Below are 21,038 nucleotides of genomic sequence, written 5' to 3'. Positions count from 1 at the left end.
TACTTAATAAAATATATCATAAAATCACAAAATGGCTATAGCACAGAAGGAGTTCATTCTGTCCAGTGAGTCTATACCAGCTCTATGCAAGATTAATTCAGCTGCTTGCTTACCCTTTCACTCTTCCCTTAGCAGTACAAATCTTTATCACCCTTCGCTCTCATGGCAACATACCCACACTGCAGCTGGAGCATCTCTGTTTTAAAGGCCGCCCATTGTTCAACGATGATTTTGCTTGTCAGGTTTTAATTCTGATTTTCCCAGGCTAGATCTGTTTTCTTTCTTGAAACTGGCCCTGCTATGGAGATGGATATATCTTAGATCTATTATGTCCCTGTACTAAGCCCTTTGTTTTTTGTTACTTGGACACCTTGAGGATGAAATTTAACTCTGGGCAGTTGTGCTACATGTGGAAGAGTCTCGGCCACTGGTTGTACTTACCTCTTACGTATTTGGTTCCATCAGACTCACTGGCACCACACAGTGGGAGAGAATATAACCAGCATTTAGGGCTAGTGACCAAAATTAATTTATTTCTATACCTTTTATGTTTATTTTATTCTGTTTGTTTAATATGCAAGTATAATTTATTTATTTATGTATTTATTTATATAATTGTATTAATTAGTCTCAAAACAGCTCGATACCTCTAAATTATTGTTTCCCTATATATTTATATCTCAGTCCTAATACAGACCCATCTTCAAACTCTTTTGATTGTCTCAGATGTTATTGTATTTAGTGATTTACTCATATTAATTAGTTTTATATCGTCTGCAGTATTTATCATTGAACGCTTGTTTCAGCTTTGATCTGTATGTGTATTTATCACCCTTCATATTCTATTTGCATATATTTATATTTAATTTTTATTTTGTATGTGCAGTGCTCACATATCATGTTTATGTCTTAGAGCTTTATTCACCATTACTATATATTCAGTACTTTCAGTGGAGACCTTGTATGAATATTAGGGAGTAAACATTTAATCCAGTAAGGAATTCAGGAGAATCCCCTTCACCCTGAGAACATGGAACTCCCTATACATTGAGGAAAATAACATCTATGCATTTCATAGGAACCTGGAGAAACTCATGAAGGAGAAATTAATAATGTTGTTAATGTAGAGTGAGTGGAGGCTCCTGTGAAACTTAAGCACCTGCATGGAGCAGTTGGGCCACAGTTCCTGTTTCCATGCTTTGTAATTCGATGTGCATGTATTACAAGAACAGCAGATGCCGAAAATACTTAGCAAGTCAAACAGCATCTGCGGGGAGAGGAACTGAGTTAACCTCTCAGATTCGTGACCCTTCATCAGTTCTGGTGAGGGTGATTGACCTGAAAGATTAACTCCATTTCTACCTTCATCTGGCCTGCTGAGTACTTCCATTCAGTTCTTACTTTCAGATTTCCAGCATCTGCAGTTCTTTGCTTTTCAATTTTATATTATATGTATGTGATGTTTGTGTATTATTTTTTGATCTCAGACCGTTCACTCTTCATTCCTTTAATTGTATTTCATTCCTGTTTGTATATACTTGTTTCAGCCTCTTCATTCCCCTGTACTGTAATATTATATGTGCTGTACTTCTATAATACACTTATGTCTCAGGCTCTTTATTTCTATATATTATGCTTATACGTGCTATGCTTAAATGATGTTTCACTCTGCATCACTGTCAATGTAACACTGAGATTGAGACTGGTTTATAACATTCATTTTCACAATTTGATATATTTGACGTGTTCAGTGTCCACGGAACCACACCAGGCAAACAGTGGCTTCAGTCAGAGGCAAAACCAAGGCACTGGCAAGGCAACCAAGAGCACACAGAAGACGTCAATCACACCAGGAAACACCAAGCATAAGGAAAGGCTAGGGCAGTGATTAGAAAGGTCTCAATCAAGCAGGATGGACTAGAGTTGGGATCAGGCCAGCCTTGAGGACCAAGTCAGTCCTAGAGATGTGAGCAGGAATGAGAGGTCTGCCTAAGTAGAACTGTAAGCAGTGATGGAACAGCAGATGGCAGGAGGGGTCATGCTATATGAAGGAATGGCTGGAAAAATTTGGTTTGCTTAATGTCTGTTTCCCAAACCAACTTATAATTTAGAACAGTTGACAAAATGAAACAGGTCAGTTTGAGAGTGAATCTGATACCTGGAAGCTTATTAAAGGTGACACTTGACATTTATCTGGAAATTGCTATATTTTTTTAAATGTTAAGATTCAGCAAATGTACCTTAAGAGATTTTTTTAATTAATGAAATGCACTCATTTTAATGCAACAAAGTATAGGTGTAAAGAAATTAATTTACATTACAAATGAAACAGAATCAATGCAAATTTCACTGGATCAACATTTCAGGCATCTAATTTCAATTTAATAAATTGACCACAATTATAGTTATGATGTAGAATGATGACCATGCCTTTAGAAGAATTCTCAGTGCTTCATCTAATAATACAGGGGGAAGCTAATATAATGAACCTGATGTACAAGCAGACAAAACCTTATTTTTATCGTCTCAGCCAAACACAGCACTTTCAACTGTGAGGTTATTCCCTCAGTATTGGATCAAACTGTCAGCATGGATAATGTGCTTTACCCCAGAGTGAGAATGAACCTCCTGACTCAGAGGAAAGAGTGAAACCACCTAAACAATGCCTGAGATATGAGGAGAGTCCAAACCTGGGAACAATTATCACTGATGTTTTTTCTGCAAAAAACAAGAAATAAAATGAGAAAGCTCCAGTAGTTTAGAGCATTCAGAACCCAAAGTCATAATTTTCCTTCCAAATATGCTATCCCTATGTCATGTTTCTAATTACTCAAATCACTTAGTTTCTGGATTATATTCCCTTGCAATCTTTTCCCCTCTAACAAAATTATTGTTTTGGGTAGCTATGATTGTGTGAAACTAGCATACAACCAGAAGGAACATTATTCGAGTAGATTGTGTGTGGGATTAACACTGGGATATAACAATGGAATGTCTGTTGGGAAGGACTTAACTTATACCAAGCCAGGACCAGTGCCCTGGTCAATTGAGTAAGTAGAGCTTTTAAATAATAAAGCTACAGAGGAGGGCGAGGAAAAGGGAGGATTCTCTAAGGGCTGGGTTCAAGGGCAGGAAGAACAAAGTCAGGATTATTGAATAGAGAAGCAATTGTGTAAATATATGCAGAGCAGGAGTGATGCAGAGCTTACCATTGCTACGAGGACGTTGTTGAGTTACATCAGAAAAGTAGAAAACGTTAAAGCTATATCTAAATGTATGATACATTTATAAAAAATGAACTAACAACACAAAAATAAATAAATGGATTTAGATTAACTAGCCAGCATGGAGGCATGGTTGTAGAATGGCCAAGACTGAAAACCCAACAGTTTCAATCTCTTAGAAGACAGGCAAAATAGTAAAAGGATGGGATGAATTGGAGGTAGCCCTGATCATAAAGTATGATGTAAAATCAATGGTAAGAAAGGATCTCCGCATCAGAAATCAACATGTGGAATTACTTTGGGAGGAATTTAGAAAGAGAGCAGAAAATACTCTCTGGTGTTGTGTATAGGCACCTTCACGTTGATGTGGTTTTGGTTGGAATACATATAGAGGAGAATACAAGATGATACAGCAAACACAGCAGCCATTTAATCTTCATGTATATGAGCCTAAGCAAATTTGCAGTTGTACTGTGCAGGAATCAAGATGGTTTTCTAGATCAATATGTCAAGGGACCAAACTTGAAACAGACTATTTTATATCAGACATATTAGTATTCTTCTAGAAAAGGAGTCTCTGGGGAGGAATGAAAATTACCTCGAATTTTGGAGTGATTTAGTTATATCCAAACGTAAGTTCTTATATCTAAACAAATAAACTGCAAGGTGGTTGAAGTGGATTTCAGAAACTGAATTGAAAGGATTTTGACAGAAAAGAAATGGCAATAATTTAAGATAATACATTATAATTTGTAATGAATATACATCCCCTTACGAAACAAGACACCAAGGTAAATAGTTCCATCCATGGAGGTTAAATATTGTATCTTGTCAAGGGCTTTAATGCTGCTAAAATGAGTTGTAATTGTGAGGATCGGGTAATGGGAATGAGGAAACAATTGACTTTATACTTGCCTTCATAGTTAGAAAGTCCAAAAATATTCCTGAAATAGAGAGAAAACAAGAATGTGGTTCAATTAGTAAGGAAATTACTATTATTAAAGAAACTGTATTGAAGGGTCTATTGGAACTCAGAGCTGTCATACCCTTTGAACTTGATGGTGTGCATTCTAAGATTTTGAAACAGATGGTTATGGAGATGGATTTAGAATGATTTTCTTCAATTTGGAAATGGCAGTCAGAATCCCACTACACAAGAAAGGACAGAGAGAAAAAACAAAGAACTTTAGGTGAGTTAGACTCACAGTAGTAGATAACATACTGGAATTGTTTGTTGGTTATGTAGGAACAGTGGGTTTAGAAAATGCTGCAGCTCAGATTTATGAAAAGGAAACAATCTGGTAAATCCAATAGTTTTCTGAGTGTATCCAGCAGGAAAGATGAGAGGAAACTAGCAGATGTGAAATATTTGGATTTTTAAAATATATTTGGACAAATGTAACTAAAGCAGTCATTACAAAATTGATGGCATATAATATAGGGGTAATATATTTGCATGGATTTGGAAATGAGTGATAAGCAGGAGAAAGAAGTGGGTCATTTCTGGGCTGTCATCCAAAACTAGTGGGATGTCACAAGGTTCAGTGCTTGGGTGGTAATTAATTTCAGTCTGTGTCAGGGACTGAGATGAAGTGTAATATCTCCAAATTTGTCACTTTACATAGCTAGGAGCTAAAGTAAGCTATGAAGGGGTTGCAAGCATCTGCAAATGGATATATTCAGAAGAAGAAGTTGGAACTGAATTTGTACACTTCAGTAGGAAAAGTGAAAGAGCAGAATTTTTTTCTCCCAAAGGCAAGGTGGGAAAATTTGATGTTCATAATTAAGTCTTATAAAGAATCACTGAAATTTGATGAAGTAAAAGCAGACATTAAAGAACAATATATCAGCCTTCACAGAGTCATGGAGAGGTACAGCACAGAAACAGGCCCTTTGGCCCACCAAGTCTGTGCCAACCATCAATCACCCATTTACACTAATCCTGCATTAGTTTATTTTTATTTTATTCTCCCCACATTCAGATCAACTCTCTCCGCCCGCCCCCCCCCCCCCCCCCCCCCCCACCCCGTCTCCCCATTCTGCCACTGCCCTACACACTTGGGGAGTTTTTACATTGAACAATTAACTTTCCAACCCACACTTGTTTGGAATGTGGGAGGAAACCAGAGCATCCAGAGGAAACCCACACGATCACAGGGAGAACATACAAACTCGACACAGAAGGTCCCCGAGGTTAGGAATGAACTTCGATTAGCTGAGTCACTGTGTCACCCAGTTACAAAGGAATTGAAGAGTAAAGGAATCTAACTGCAGTTATATTGGCCATTAATGAGACCATGTACTTTATTGATCTCTATACACAAGGATGAATATACTTGCCCCAAAGTCAGTGCAACAGAGATTGACTGGGATGGTGGGATTGTCTTTTGAAGAGAGATCAAGTACACTAGACTTATGTTCCCTAATGTTTGGATGAATAAGAGATGACCACATTGAAATATATATTGTTTGTAAGTTGCTCAGAGGCTGCTTTACCTGTGAAGAGATCCTGAATCTAAGGGTCAGAACCTCAGAATAATGGATCACCCATTAGAAATGAAGTAAGAAAGAACCCTAAAGGTTGTGAATGCTTGGGATCATCTACCACAGGAAGTTGTGGATGTTCGTACGTTGAACACATTCACGTCACAAATCAATATATTCTTGGGAAGCAAAAAAAAAATCAAGGTATATGAGGAAAGTTTGGATATTAGATTAACTATAATCTCATTAAATGATGGAGAAGATGTAAAAGGTCTGAAGACTGACTCCTGTCATGTTTCATCTGTTCTTAATTGTGGGACTCTTGGCTGTATCTCTTTGTGGTGCATGTTAGAAAACAAGTGGAGAATGTACTAGGGTGCTCCTCAAAGCCCATACAAAACAAAAACTCTATTAAATGTAGTAAAACATTTCAAAGCATTTGGTCGAAACAAAAGATAAGGACGATATAACCCAAAGCCTCACTCAACCCTTGAACTGCTCTCCGATCCCCTCAGATCCTGTATTCACAGTTCATGCTGATGTGAAGAATGGCTGAGGTAACCACAAGTGAGCTAGAGTTTAGTTCAATCCTAGCAGAGCAGAAATTTTGATTTTCCAGGGATGCCAGGAGAAGACTGAAATTGTTCAGAGTTCAAATTCTGAAAACCAGGATTTCTGCTCCAAGCATCAACCGTATGGATTCTGGACCTAACAAAGGAAAGACCATATAGATATGTAGAGTCTTTCATAGCCTTCAAAGATCTTTACCAACAATTATCAGCAATGGAACAAATCACTGATGCAATGCCACAGCCAATTTGCACACAATAAGTCCCACAGATAAAGAGCACATTGATATGTGGCAGCATTGCCTGAGGGACAAATGTTGACCAAGAGCTCAATGAATTTCTAACTTCAAGACGTCAGTGCAAATAACACTATCTACCTGTCCATTAATAATCCATCCGATAATTGACAATCTTCCAGTTCCAGTTAATAACCTTTTCTATAATCCTTTAATAAAATGAATTAACCTACCCATAAGGTTTCCAGTAGCCCGTTAACAACATTGTCAGTAGCCTATTAAAACCATCTATGTATTCCACTAATATAGCACAGTTGCTCACTAATGATCTTTCTGGTTCCTTCTTAGTTCTTTTCTGCACTAAGATGAAACCATTCCTGTATAACCATTTATAACCTAGTAGTCTTCGAGAAAATAACCCTGACTTTAGTACAGTGAAGTAGTACCAACTTCCCTCTTAATAACACTTCATATTAGTCATGAATAATCTTCCCAGTTTCCCATTAATATCACTATGTTTAGGCCATTAATAATGATAATAAAGAAAATATCAAAGCTTTCCTGGTCTATTAAAAAACCTCCACCAAAACCTGCTAATAACTCATCTATAACATATCAATAACTCACCAAGAAGTTCATTAGTAACATTTCCTGCTGCACTCAAAAGCTTTCCTTCATGCCCACTCATAATTCTCCATGAAACCCATTAACAATTCTCCCTATCCTCTATTAATAGGTCTTACTGTCCATCAATAGCTCTGCCTGTAGTCTGTTAATAGAACTCCTTATAATCCATCAATAACTCTACCGATAGTTCATTAATAATTCTACCTATATTCAATTATAACTATCCCTGTAGTCCTTCAATTATTCTCCATATAGTCCACTAACAGCTTTCCAAATCCATCAACAACTGCAGTCCCTTATTAGTCCTCCCTGTAGTCCATTAATAACTCTATGCAATCCATTAATAACTATCCCTGACCCATTAATAACTCTCCATGTAGTTCATGAATAACCCTCTCTTTGGTCAAGTAATAACTCCCAATGTAATCAATAAATAACTCACTGTAGTTCATTAATAACTCTCCATATAATCCATTAATAGCTCTCCTTGTGGTTCACAGATAACCATCTCTATAGTCCATTAATAACTCCCTATGTAGTCCATTAACTGTCCATACAGTCCATTAGTAATACAGTACTTCATGTGATCAAGTAATGATTCTTTTGCACTAATAATTCTCCATGTTGTCCATTAATAATCTACCCTCTAGTCCTTTAATAATTCTTTGTGTAATCCATTAGTAACTCTCCCTGTGGCCCATTAATAGTTCTCCATGCAATCAAGAACGGCCCTTTCTATAAGGCATTAATAACTCCTAATGTCACTTGTTAATAACACTCCCTGCAACCCATTAACAAATTTCTATATTTCCATTATTAGCTCTCCATGTAGACTGTTCACATGTTAATAATCTTCATGTAAATAATATGTCACCATGTAGTCCATTAATGACACTCCAAGTGGTCCATTAAATTCCCTCCCTGTGTTCTATTAATTGTCCAGGTCTTCCATTAATAAATCTCACTGCAGCATTAAAAATAACTCTCTACGTACTCGATTAACATTATCCCTGCTGCCCATTAATAATTTCCCTAGTAGCCCAATAATAATTTAACATGCATTCCATTAATAATCCCTCCAGTGGGCCATTAATTACTCTCTGTAGTCAATTAATAACTCACTCTTCAGACAATAATTCTTCTCATATCACATTCATAGCTCTCTGTTTAGCCAATTATTAACTTCCCATGTAGTTCATTCATAATTCTGCTTGTAGCCTATTGATTGCTAATTAATAGTTAACCCTATCATCAATTGATGGCTAATTAATAATTAACCCTATCATCAATTAATAGCTCTCCATGTAGTCTATTAATAACTATCCCTGTAATTAATTAAGTCCCTTAATAACCCAAAATATAATCCCTCCTTTACATCATGAATAAGATAAGGTACCTTTATTAGTCACATCTACATCAAAATACACAGTGAAATGCATCTTTTGCATAGAGTGTTCTGGGGGCAGCCCACTATACCTCCCCTTATAGACTAATAACTGTCCATCTATTCCATTAATAACTCTCCATATAGATTATTAATATTTCTTCTTATATTCCATTAATAACCCTTTATAGTCAAATAGTGACTCTTCACATTCACCACTAATAACTGCCCACGCATTCGATTTAATAACTCTCCCTATAGTCCAGTAATAATTCTACAGGTACCCCATTAATAATCTCCCAATAATCGAATAATCACCCCCCTTTAGTCCATTAATAATGTCCCATAAAGTCCATGAAAAACTCTTCAGGGTCCATTAATAACTCCCTCTGTAGCCTGTAGTTTACTAAGAACTTTCCATGTAGAACAGTCTACACAAAAGATGTATTTCACTGTGTGTTTCGATGTACATGTGACTAATAAAGATATCTTACCTCTGTAGTCCACTAATAATTAACCCTATCATCAATTAATAGCTCTTCATGTAGTTTATTAATAACTATCCCTATAGTTATATAATATAGCTAATGTAGTTTGTTAATAACTTTCCTTGCACTCTATTAATAACTCCCCAAGTATTCATGAATATCCAGATCTCTAGTCTATTATTAAATCTCTAAATGCTCCATTTTATGGCTCTCTTAATATCACATTAACAAGTTCCTACAGTCCTTTGATAGTTCTCCTTGTAACTATTTAATAACTCTCTATGTAGCCTATTAATAATGCTCTATGTAGACCATCAATAGTCCTCCCCATGGTTCACCAATAACCCCATATAGTGGATTGTTCACTTTCTCTTTAGCCCATTAACTACTCTCCATGTAATCCATTCTGAATTCTGACAGTAGTTTATTAACAACCTTTTCTATAGTACATTAACAACCTACCATATGGAATATCAATAGGCCATCGCAAGCTATAAATGGTTCATATGACAAGGTATTAATGGACTAGAGGAAAATTTTTAATATTTCTCCCTATAATCTATTAATAACCCTCCATGAGATCTATTGATAACTCTCTCTGTAGTCAACTAATAGCCAGGAAGTCCATTAATAATTGTATCTATAGTCCATTCAAATCCTCCCTGTGACTCCTTAGTGACTCTCCCCATAGCCCAGTAATAACTTTTCATGTATTACATTAATGCCTTTGTGTAACTCATTAATATTCCTTCATAGTTCATTATGAGTCTCCCTAAAATCCATTAATAAATCTCCGTTGTTGGTTAATAAGTCTCCATGCAGTCCAGTAATCCCCATAGTCTATTTATCACAGTCTATTAATAACTCTCCTTTTTAATTGATTAATCACACTTTCTATAGTAAATTAATTCCTCTTTCCATTGTACATTAATAATTCCCCATGTATTCCATTCATAACTTATTCCTGTGGCCCATTAGAAGTTCTCGATGTAGTCCATGAATAACCCTCCCAATAGCTCTCCAAGTAATTTATAGATAATCTTTCTTCTAGTCAATTAATAACTCTTCCTGCTATCCATGTGACTATTCATATTCACCCCTCTTGTCCATCAATAATACTCCATGGAGTTAATTAATAAATGTTCATGCAGTGGATTAAGAACCCTTCCTCTAGGCTATTAATAATTCTCCATGTAGTTGATTAATAACTTTCCTATTAGTCTACTGATATCCCTCCCTATTGGCCAACAACAACTTGTCATGTGGTCAATTAATAATTCTTCCTGTAGATTATTAATAAATGTCACTGCTGTCCATTAATAACTCTACATATAGTCCATGAGATCCATTTATAACTTCCCCTTCAACCACTAATAACCATCCCAGTACTTTATTAATAACTCTCCCTTTAGTTCATTATTAATTCTCTAGTCAATTAATAACTCTTCCTGTATTCCATTACAAACTGTCCAGGTAGTTCCTTAATATCTGACACTATAGCCCACTAACAAGGCATCATGTAATTCATGAATAGACCTTTAATTATCCATTAATAACTCCCAATGTAGTCCAATAATAATCCTCTCTTTGGTTCATTAATAACTCTACATGTAGTCTGTTAATAACTCTCCCTATAATACATTAACAATCATTCCTGTGGTCCATTAATGGCTCTTGCTGAAACTGAGTAACAACTCTCCATTTGGTCCATTAAATAGCACCCCATGTAGTCCAGCAATAACCCTCCCTCTTGTCAATATTAACTCTCCATGCACTCCATTACTAACTTTCATCGTGACCCAGGAATAACTCCCTATGATATTAATTAACAATTCTCCCCGTAGTCCATTAGTATCTCTCCCGATAGCCCAATAATAACTTTGCCACTACTACTAACAATTCTCCCTATCACACGTTAATAACTGTCTAGTCAATCAATAATCCTTTCTACAGACAGTAATAATCCAATTTACAATCCATTCATAACTCTCCATTTAGGCAATAACTACTGTCCACATAGTTCATTCATAATTCTGCCTGTAGTCAATTAATTACTGCAGTGCCTAATAACACATCTTATAATCGATTAATAAACCTCCCTTTAGATCAGCAATAACAGTTTCTGTAGCCCATTAATAACTTCATATATTCTAAAGTTCATAACTCCCATAGTCCACAAATAACTCTCTGAAATCCAATAATAAATTCTTCTGTAGTCTATTTACAATCCTGCCTATAGTCCAATACTATCCATGCAGTCCATTAATAACTCTTCCTGTACCCCATTAATAATTTTCAATGTAATCTAGTCATAACTCTCCATGTAGTTCATAAATAACCCTTACTGTTGAATGGTAACCTCAACGTAGTCTAAATAACTCCCTCTGCATCCCATTAATACCTCTCCATATAGTCCATTAATAACCTGGGAGTGACTGGACTCTGGCAGTTCATTAATAACTCTCCCTGCTATCCACAAACAATCCTCCCTCAGGTCCACGAATGACTATCCACAAAATCTATTGTCTATTAATAACTCTCTCTATAGTCCGTTTACTGGATTGGGAACTCTCCATGTACTGGATTAGGAACTCCCCCAATCATCTAATAATAACCTTTCCTGCAGTCCATTGACAACTTTCTCTTTAATCCATTAATAACCCTACCAGTAGCCCAGTACATTAAAGCTCTATTCACTCTACCTCCAAGATTTGTTAATTATGCCTCCCAACCAATTGCTCTTATCTGACCAGATGTGAAGGGTTCCTGAGAGGAAGGCATCAGATGGAACATCACTGAGGCCCCGCCCACGCAACACCCCGTCAGCTTTGCCAGGAGGTGGGGCTGTGGTTAGAGCTCCACATTCTACAAATCCAGGAGGTATTATTAGCAGTTTTCAAATTCCCCTGATACTTAGAGACATTTATAATGTTACAATTAAGTAAAAAAAAGTGAAATATGAATAATTTTCCTTTTTCTGCTTAATCTCCACACTGGGAGCGATTAGTGTCTCTGAGTCTATATCAGGTCTGGCTAGTGTCGGAAGGCAGAGGTGGAGTCCCCTGTGTAATGTGGGCAACCCCAGTGCATTTGGAGTCCACCTTTAGACTCCACCTTTAGAGTCCAGTGACCAAGTGGTATGACAGATAGACCAGTGTCTGTCACTCAACTTGTCCCAGATTTACGTTGGGTCTGTACAAGCCAAGGATGCACTTAACCGGAAATGATTGAACACTGACAGTTCCTTGGAGACAGCCACAATCATTCAGCCCAACCCAATGCAGCATGTGTGGACAAAGGTTGCCACCTGTTGGCACTGTAGCATATGGCATGTCACTTGGCACAATTTCAAACAAAGAGTGAATAAATATAAAGTACCAATGGTAGTTTGGTCGGCAGGGTTTCTGTGTGCTCCCAATGCATTGCCTTGAGGTTTTCAATGTCATCCTGAAAGTTCCCTTTACGCTTTGAACAGTCGTGGGCCATAGATTCCCAGAAGTGAGTGGGGATGTTCATTTCTTCAGATGTTTCTTCCTATCACTGAATCAAAAGACAAAGTCAAAGTTGAGTTTATTGTCATATGCACTACATGTATGCACAGGTGCAATCAAAAACTTACCTGCAGCAGCATCAAAGGCACATAGCATCATATAAGAACATTCACAAGAAAAACATAATTAAAATTATTCACAAATTTTAAAAGAAAGAACACTATTAGAACAAAATAAAAAGTCCATTTTAGTGCAAAGTGATCAAAGTGGTCATAGTGTTGATAAACTGTAGTGATTAGGGTTCTGCCTGTTGGTTCAAGAAGCGAATGGTTGAAGGGAAGTAACTGTTCTTGAGCCTGGTGGTGTGGGACTTCAGGTTTCTGTACCTCCTGCCCAATGGTAGCTGTGAGAAAATGGCATGGCCTGGATGGTGGGGGTCTTCGATAGATGTTACCTTCTTGAGACAATAGTGGGGAGGGATGTGCCCGTGATGTATTGGGCTGAGTCCACCACTCTGCAGCTTCTTACATTCCTGCGGATTCGAATTGCCATACCATAGCATGATACAACCAGCCAGGATAGCTTCAACAGTACATCTGTAGAGGTTTGTTAGAGTGTTCGGTGACAAGCTGAACCTCCTAAGTAAAGACGCTAGTGCACCTTCCTTGTGATTGTCACTGAATCTTTCTCTGTGTTCACCTGGTAAACCCCTACAATAGAGCTTAGAAAAGAATGTCTGTTTTGGGAGTCTAATGCCGGGCGTAAGCAGTGGAAACAATGCCCCACCTCACAAACACCCCTGCCTGTCAGCCACCATCCACCCCATCTGTTAAAATGTCCCCAAGTCCCACACTGGCTTCATCATCCACCTCAGAACCCACAAACTCAGAGTGGAAGTAAGATCATGCCTAAATGTCAACACTGAGAACTTACCTGGGCAAGGGCATTTTGTTGACCTGTTAAGACCCTGTTCATGAAGGTATAAATGCACAAACTTTCCTGTACTTTATATTAATATTTGATAAACTCACAAGTGATGTTATCATTGGCAATTGAATCTACATACGTAGTAACCTAGTGGTTCAATGTAACAAGCAACTAAAAACGGTGTAGTTTTATAACCAGTGACCTCTTCTAATTAGCAATAAAGCAAATCCCTCTTACATGACTGCAGAAAACAGAACTCTCTTAACAGATGAATGTCTCTCATTCTTAATAAACATAGGAAGATATCATAAAATAGAGCAACTGCACCCATGCTCAGGGGAAGAATTAAGCCCAGTTCAGGACTTCACCTGACCTGATCTGCATAACTATGCAGAGGATCCCAATAGATGGCACCACTCCTCACTGAAAAATTGAGGAGACTGCCATTCTGTGGCCATTGCATTCCAGCGATGGATTCAGTCTACTGCAGTTAGACTCCACAGCTGGACTGCATACCTGTTTATATTTGCAATGTTCATTGGTGTAAATTCCATTCCACACATGTGCACCTGTGAACACAGTATTGTGCTGTTGTGTATCGAGTTACCCACCTGCGTGGACAGCACTGCTCATCTCTGCACCTGTTCTTACACTTGCTTGTATTCACTGCAGCTGATGAGTGAACCAGAAGGAGAAATAAAAGCAGATAAAGAAAGAAAAGCAAAATCTTGATAAAAGATTCTCAAAAAGCAGCTCAATTGCTTAAGTCCCAGGACCCAAAATTTCCATTTTAATCATTTATCCAGACTGCAAATTCTAAAGTTTACTTCCCTGGTTGTTTTCTTGTGAATTCCTGTGTAACCTTCATGCAATTTTAACCACATGAACCTAGAAAGCAAATTGCTGCTAGTCAAGTAAAGGAACAAGTTCTCTGCAGGAGACACAGGAGACTGCAGATGCTGGAAACCTGGAGCAACACACAGAGGTGCTGGGGGAACTCAGTGCGTCAGGCAGCATCTGTGGAGGGAAATGGACAGTTGATGTTTTGAGTCGATACCCTTCATCGGGACTGGAAAGAAAGATGGGAGATAGTCAGCATAAAAAGGTGGGGGAAAGGGGTGGAACAAAAGCTGGCAGGTGATAGGAAGATCCAGGTGAGGGGGGGTGTGATAGGCAGGAGAGGGAGGGAAGAGTGTGAAGAAGCTGGGAAGTGATAGGTGGAAGTATCAAAGGGCTGAAGATAGACTCTGATAGGGCAGGACAGTGGACCATGGAATAAAGGGAAAGAGATGGGGAGGGGAACCAATGGGTGGAGTGCATGGCTGATGGGCAGATGGAGAGCACGGGGGAGGGGAAAGTGATAGGATGATGGGGGCTGGTGGGATAAGGGATTAAATGAGAAGGGACAGAGGGGAGTAGTTGCCGGAAGTTAGAGAAATTATCAATCCCCCATCACTCTACCACTTTCCCCTTCTCCACACACTCCTCCTGCCAGTTCCCCTCCCCACCTCCTTTCTTTTATTCCATGGTCCACTGTCCTATTAGATTCCAACATCTTCAGCCCCTTGTCACTTCCACCTATCACCTCCCAGCTTCTTACATCATTCCCACTCTCCACCCTCCCTTACCTGCCTGTCATCCCCCTCACCTGGATCCACCTATCACCTGCCAACTCTTGCTCCACCCCTTCCTTCCACCTTTTTACACTGGCTACCTCCCCTCTTTCTTTCCAGCCCTGATGGAGGGTCCCGACTCAAAACGTCGACTGTCCATTTCCCTCCATAGATGCTGCCTGACCCGCTGAGTTCCTCCAGTGCCTTTGCGTGTTGCTGAAGTTCTCTGCGGGGGTATGTTAAATCCTAACAAAATCACTTCTTTTGTCTGTTCACACTTCCGTGACACATCTTTGGATGCTTTCCTACTTTAAAGGTGATGTGCAGAACATGACAGGGTTTAGAGGGGAAGAGAGCTGATAGGAAGACAGCCCTTAGTTTCAGGGTTAGTCAGGATGCAATGCCTCCAGAGGATGGAAGTGCCAAACTGCACGGCCACCAAGTGTGCCTCTGGTAGGTTGGAGTGTTGGCTTTTGAGGCCAAAAGTTCCAGTTCTTGCTGTGAGAGCAAGAGCTGGCTTGTAATTTGGTAGGGAATTCTACAGAGTCGAATGGTCCTCAACATACAGAATTGTACACCTGAGCATAGCATATCATGTGCCAGTGTTTGTATAATGTACATGCACACCGTACTATAGAGCTGTGTTTTTATTATTCAAAACCTGTGCCTACCTTGCCATGCAACTATTCATGTGTTATTTTGTGTTTTATTACACTATTTATTTTTGTAATTTATAGTAATTTTATGTCTTTGCACTGTACTGCTGCCGCAAAACAACAAATTTCATGTCATCTAAGTCAGTGTTAGTAAACCTGATTCAGATTGTGTATACAAAATCAGTTCTAGGTATATGCTGTGTGCACCTCTGCACACCATACCACATACCTGTGTGTATATATATCATTGCAAATGGTGCAGACTGTGATGCACATCTTTGTGGATCGCATTCCAAATCTGTAATCATTATGCTGCATAGGTACAAACTACATTTGTGCTTATTGCATGAAATGCATGGCTACTGCACTATACACGTGCAGTGTGCACAGCAAACTCCTGCAGCATTCTACATGTACTGACTCATTCTTTGATCCTTGTTGTAATGTCGCCTTGTGTGTTTCTTGACCAAGCAGCAGCATTCCTGAAAATTCACGGAACAAAAACTCACCAAAATGTCAAAAGAGGTCGGAGACCCCACCGTGTGAACAGAGATCGATGGTGATGGTCAGTAATCCCTTGTATGAAACATTTGAACAGAGGCAGAACACTGGCTTGAAGAAAGAACCAGGGTCACCCTGGGGCTTGAGGAAAGAGACCCCAGCAAATGTGGAGAAGACCTCTGTCCCGTTCCAGCCCTCTGCCAATAAATTGACAAAGCCGAGCTGGCAGGTGCTTCCCCAGGCACCACCAATCCGGAATCGCTCCTACACTGTATCGGCAATGAAGAGCTCAGCCCAGGAGAAGCCACGCTCCAAACCAGCAGCTGCCGTGGTTGACCCTTCCAAGACAGGTGCCAACTTGCCGGGCACACGGCCCCCCTTACCCAACAGGCCCCCACTGCCGGCCAAGAGTCAAAAGGTGCTGGAGCAACAGAACACTCTGAAAGACTATAGGGAAAGCACAGAGCTCACAACTCAAGCTAAGCAACGCAGCAACCAGGGTGTAGGACAACAGGCCAGTGTGTCGGTGAGTAACGTATGTCTGCTATCAATATAAGACACTCACTAACAAATCTCATGTGGAATTCAAAAGATGCTTTTATTTTACCCAGGAACAAGGGTAAGAGGGGCTTAGGGGAGGAGAAGGATTAACCAGTTGGGCTGAATGGCCTGTTTCATTGCTGGAAATTCCATCCAAGATCCCTGCCCATTGTTTGCCAAGTTTCCATTGGGATGTCCTGACAGGTCCACAAGAAAGGCATTGATGGCATGAAAAATGATCTGATTTACTGAATCCATGGACAGACCCTTTTCCCCCTACCACCAACATGCCCCAGCACTGATCTCAACTCCACCCCCTGCAGGTTGGGATGTGGGTTGATTCAGGGAAATCCTGGCCTAGAAACTTCATTGCTTTCTTTGTGCACTGCACAACTCACGTTCAATGAAAAGCCAAATGTAACTGAAAACCAGGGACTTCCTGTGGCTTGCAAGAAATACAGGATTTATGCGGTGAGTTCTCCTGGCATCGGACATGTTGAAGGCAGGACATGTGCAATGGTGTCCAACAGTGGCCAGCAGATGCCATGTCCATTAATTTCAATGGTGTGGTGGCACAGCATTTACTGCAGCTACCTCACAGCTCCAGGGACCCAGGTTCGAAAATGACCTTGGGCACTGTCTGTGTGGAGTTTGCAGGTTCTCCCTGTGACTGCATAGGTTTCCCTGGGTGCTCCGGTTCCCTCCCACATCCCAAAGACTTTTTTGGTAGGGTAATTAATAGTATTGGTAGGTGGCAGGAGAATTTGGGGCGGGTTAATGAATATGTGAGAGAGAATAGGTTTCAGGAAAATAGTGGGGAAATGGGACCTGTGGATTTGTTCCGTGAGCCAGCATAGGCTCGATGGACCAAATCACCTCTTTCTGTATCACAAGGAAATATACCATGTGTGCAGTGTGAAAGCCTTTTTCTGAGAGTGTGCACCCAGTCCCACTCACTACATGGCTCACTTGTGAGGTTAATGTCCGTATGACCTGAAGGAGATCTGCTCAGTCTGGTTCAGGTAGGTTCCCATTAAGTGAGGGGTTTACCCAGTGCTACCGCTCTCCCAGTCCTTCACCCAACTGGAATAACAGCCCTTCCCCTTGCAATAGCTGCCCAACACCATTCTTTCAGTTAGCTGAATACCTGAAAGATATGCAACTGAATTCAGCGCTGATGCCAAGAAACCAGAAGTGAGGATGGCCAGGCGCCCCATTAAAGTTTCAGAGTTACAGGAGTTTTGATAACTGCCTGCTCATCACTCCCACCCTCAACGTGTACCTATTTCCTTGCCCAACACCCCCACAGATCATCTGACCTGACTCAACAACACATCCAATCATAGCAAGTGTCACTTTTCTTATCATGACACCATAATGGCCCATACCAGCTTACTTTCCTGAGAAATGACTAAGCCAGCTGTCAAAGCTTATCTTACTTTGTCTTTGGGAGGGGGCTGGGGGCAGGCTTCCATAGGCAAGTTCCATCTGGGAATGGTGCACTAGTTTGTATGTTGTTCAGTGATCACAAGAGAGAAGGTGGTCTAAAATGAGGAATGAGCATCAAATGCCTGAAACCATCAATATTTTTAACAAAGACTTCACCCTCATGTGGAATTCATGTGCCTAAGCACTGAGCAAAGTTTTAAATAGTTTTGAAATAAGGGGGGAAGTTTTTCAGGCTGGAGGGGCATTGAGAGGAGGAGGACGACGACAAACTGTGATGTAATCAACAAAGCTAATTGTTAATGAAAATCAAAGAACTGTAGTTGCTGGACTTCTGAAATAAAACCAGAAAATGCTGGAAAGACTCAACAGGTCAGACTGTATCTGCAGAACGAGAAACAATTTTAGATTTTCCAGCTGGAGTCTCTTCTGACAGAACTGGGAAAGAGAGGAAACAAGTAAGTTCACTCTCTTCCCCAGTTCTGCTGAAGGGTCTTTGAAGCAAGATGTTAATATTGGCTTGAAGTGAAAGCCTGATCTCAATTCTTTCTCTCTTTGCAGTGATCAAGACCCCACTTGTGTTGCTTGTCGAGAATTTTCAGAAAACTGAAGCGTTTCCTCTTTCCTGTTTGCTTTTACTCCCCTGACAAATGTAAGCTACGGTTCTTTGATTACCAGAATTCTTTCAGTAAACTGAATGCCTGAGAGGTATGCGACTGAATTCAGTGCTGACGCCAAGAAACCAGAAGTGAGGATGGCCAGGCACCCCATTAAAGTTTCAGAGTTAAAGGAGTTTTGACAACTGCCTGCTCATCACTCCACCCTCAACATGTACCTATTTCGTTGACTATGGGGATTAAGCCATGGAATGCCTCACACATTTCAATTGGATCCAACCTAAGTGCGTTGCAGCTTCATCACTCGGCTTGCTCTGCTGAACCGCCAGCCGGAAGATTATGAGAACCACATGTTTACGCTCATAATCACCACCTTTTGGCTCAGGCAACAACACTATTAACTTGGATCATGAAGCCAGAATAGTCGGCCAGTTTGGAATGCATTAAGAGGAGAAGAAAGAACTCGCTTTACTACAACACCCTCCACAAATTTGGAACATCTAGAAATGCAGTTGCTATAATAATGTAGGGGATGTGGCACATAACTGGTGCATCACAGACTCTCACAGACAGCAATTCTATGTCTAGGGTGTTGTTTGGGGAATAAATATGGTACAGAACATTGTAAATAACTCCACTTTTCTTCAAATTATTACCAGGAGACTTTTCATTGTTACTAGATGGACATTCAGAACTTTGGTTTAACATCTCATCAGCTATGACTGACAGTTCAGTGCTCCCTCAGTACTGCACAGCAGCACCAGCCTGCCATACTGCTGAAGTGCATTGAAAGGAGGCTTGAACCTCTGACCAACTGCATGAGAGACAAGAACACTACCCACTGTGCCACAGCAAGAAGAGCCTCTTTGGTTGAGGCAAAGAAAGATGACCAGCGCGAAAAAGATTGTGATCTGATTGTGTGGGGAGCAGAAAGAAATGGGAGAGCAGTTGGATCTACGTGCCAAAAAAACCATACAATGACACTTGTCTGCCTTCAAGTTTTGTAATTGGTCTACAAATCACCCTGGAAGTTCCTTCCTGCAAGTTTGGACATCATGCAATCTCCTTCAGGGGAGATGCCCCTGTGTGAAACACCACATGAGATTTGTTGAGCCTCCTGTCCATCCTGTCATTGTTGACAATGCCCCATCCCTACCCCTTGTAACCTGACACGTGCCCACACTTTCCAGCAAGTGCTTCTCTCCCGCCAGTCCATTCCCAGAGGTCCCACACTCAAGGGTGTTACCAGCTTCTGTTGCCGTTGTGGCAGGAACAGCTGAATATGGAAAGAAACAGTTTTACTTCTGCTGCATCTTTCACTTTTCTGGGACATCACTGAGGCCATCTATGGACTGCGAAGTATTGGGCCCTGTGTCATCTCATGCTTAAGGAGGTGTGCCAATGGCAGCCAGTGTCAGGTTCCTAGATGGTTTTCAATACTCTCATTTTTTCAATACAACAATATTTTTCAAAATTTTGACATGTTTGTGGAATTTAACTCTTGGCTTCCATTTGGTATTGAATGTACAATGACAGCACCGTGAAAGACAGCATGGATGAAATAAAATACTGCAGAATCAACCACTTCCATTTTGTTAATGGCCCCATCTGATGCTACTTCATGTGATCCAGACTAACGTGTTTCAGGACAATGCTACCTTCTGGTGGGGCGGTAGGCATTTTGTCTCAACTCAGTGCATCCCCACGGACTGAATTTAGCAATGTTGAAGAGCAAAAAATCCCACTCCTAACAGTTATTGGGCTGGTGATTTCCACTGCTTCACCGCACCAGACACAAGGGTTCAATCCTGACCTCTGTCTGTGTGGAGCTTGCACATTCTCCCTGTGACCGCGTGGATTTCCTTCAGGTGCTCTGGTTTCCTCCCACATCCCAAAGATCTGTAGGTTGATTGGTTAATTGGCCACTGTAAATTGTCCCTAGTGTGTAGATAAGTGGTAGAATCTGGGGGGAGTTGATGAGGATGTGGGGAGAAGAATCCAAAGATCCTTGAAGGTGGAAGTGCACGTAGATAACATGGTTAAGATGGCATAATGGATACTGAACTTCATTTGTTGGGGTATTGAATACAAGAGCACGGAGGTTATGCTCCAACGTTATAAAACATTGGTCAGACCTCACCTTGAGTACTGCATGCAGTTCTGATCATCATCTATAGGAAAAATGTGATAGTGCTGGAAAGGATGCAGTGGAGACTCACCAGGATGTTGCCTGGG

The 21,038-nt window shown here is 40.2% G+C and overlaps 1 protein-coding gene across 3 annotated transcripts in view; it reads left to right on the top strand.

The window, feature by feature from the left end:
* inpp5d (inositol polyphosphate-5-phosphatase D) overlaps positions 1 to 20,694 on the top strand; it is a 112,718-nt gene extending 92,024 nt beyond the window's left edge. For 2 of the 3 annotated variants that reach the window (XM_052017724.1, XM_052017722.1), the window contains 2 exons: positions 16,171 to 16,726; positions 18,748 to 20,694. In XM_052017724.1, the coding sequence (XP_051873684.1) occupies positions 16,171 to 16,726; positions 18,748 to 18,750 (559 nt within the window). In that variant the 3' untranslated portion in view covers positions 18,751 to 20,694. The remainder of the gene's footprint in view (positions 1 to 16,170; positions 16,727 to 18,747) is intronic. The other variant, XM_052017723.1, reaches the window with a different exon arrangement.
* The last annotated feature ends 344 nt before the right edge of the window (positions 20,695 to 21,038 follow it).

This window comes from Pristis pectinata, chromosome 6 (assembly GCF_009764475.1).
Source record: "Pristis pectinata isolate sPriPec2 chromosome 6, sPriPec2.1.pri, whole genome shotgun sequence".
NCBI classification, from domain to species: domain Eukaryota; kingdom Metazoa; phylum Chordata; class Chondrichthyes; order Rhinopristiformes; family Pristidae; genus Pristis; species Pristis pectinata.
The sequence above is the reverse complement of the archived record's forward strand: the minus strand, read 5'-3'. Positions and strand labels throughout refer to the sequence as shown.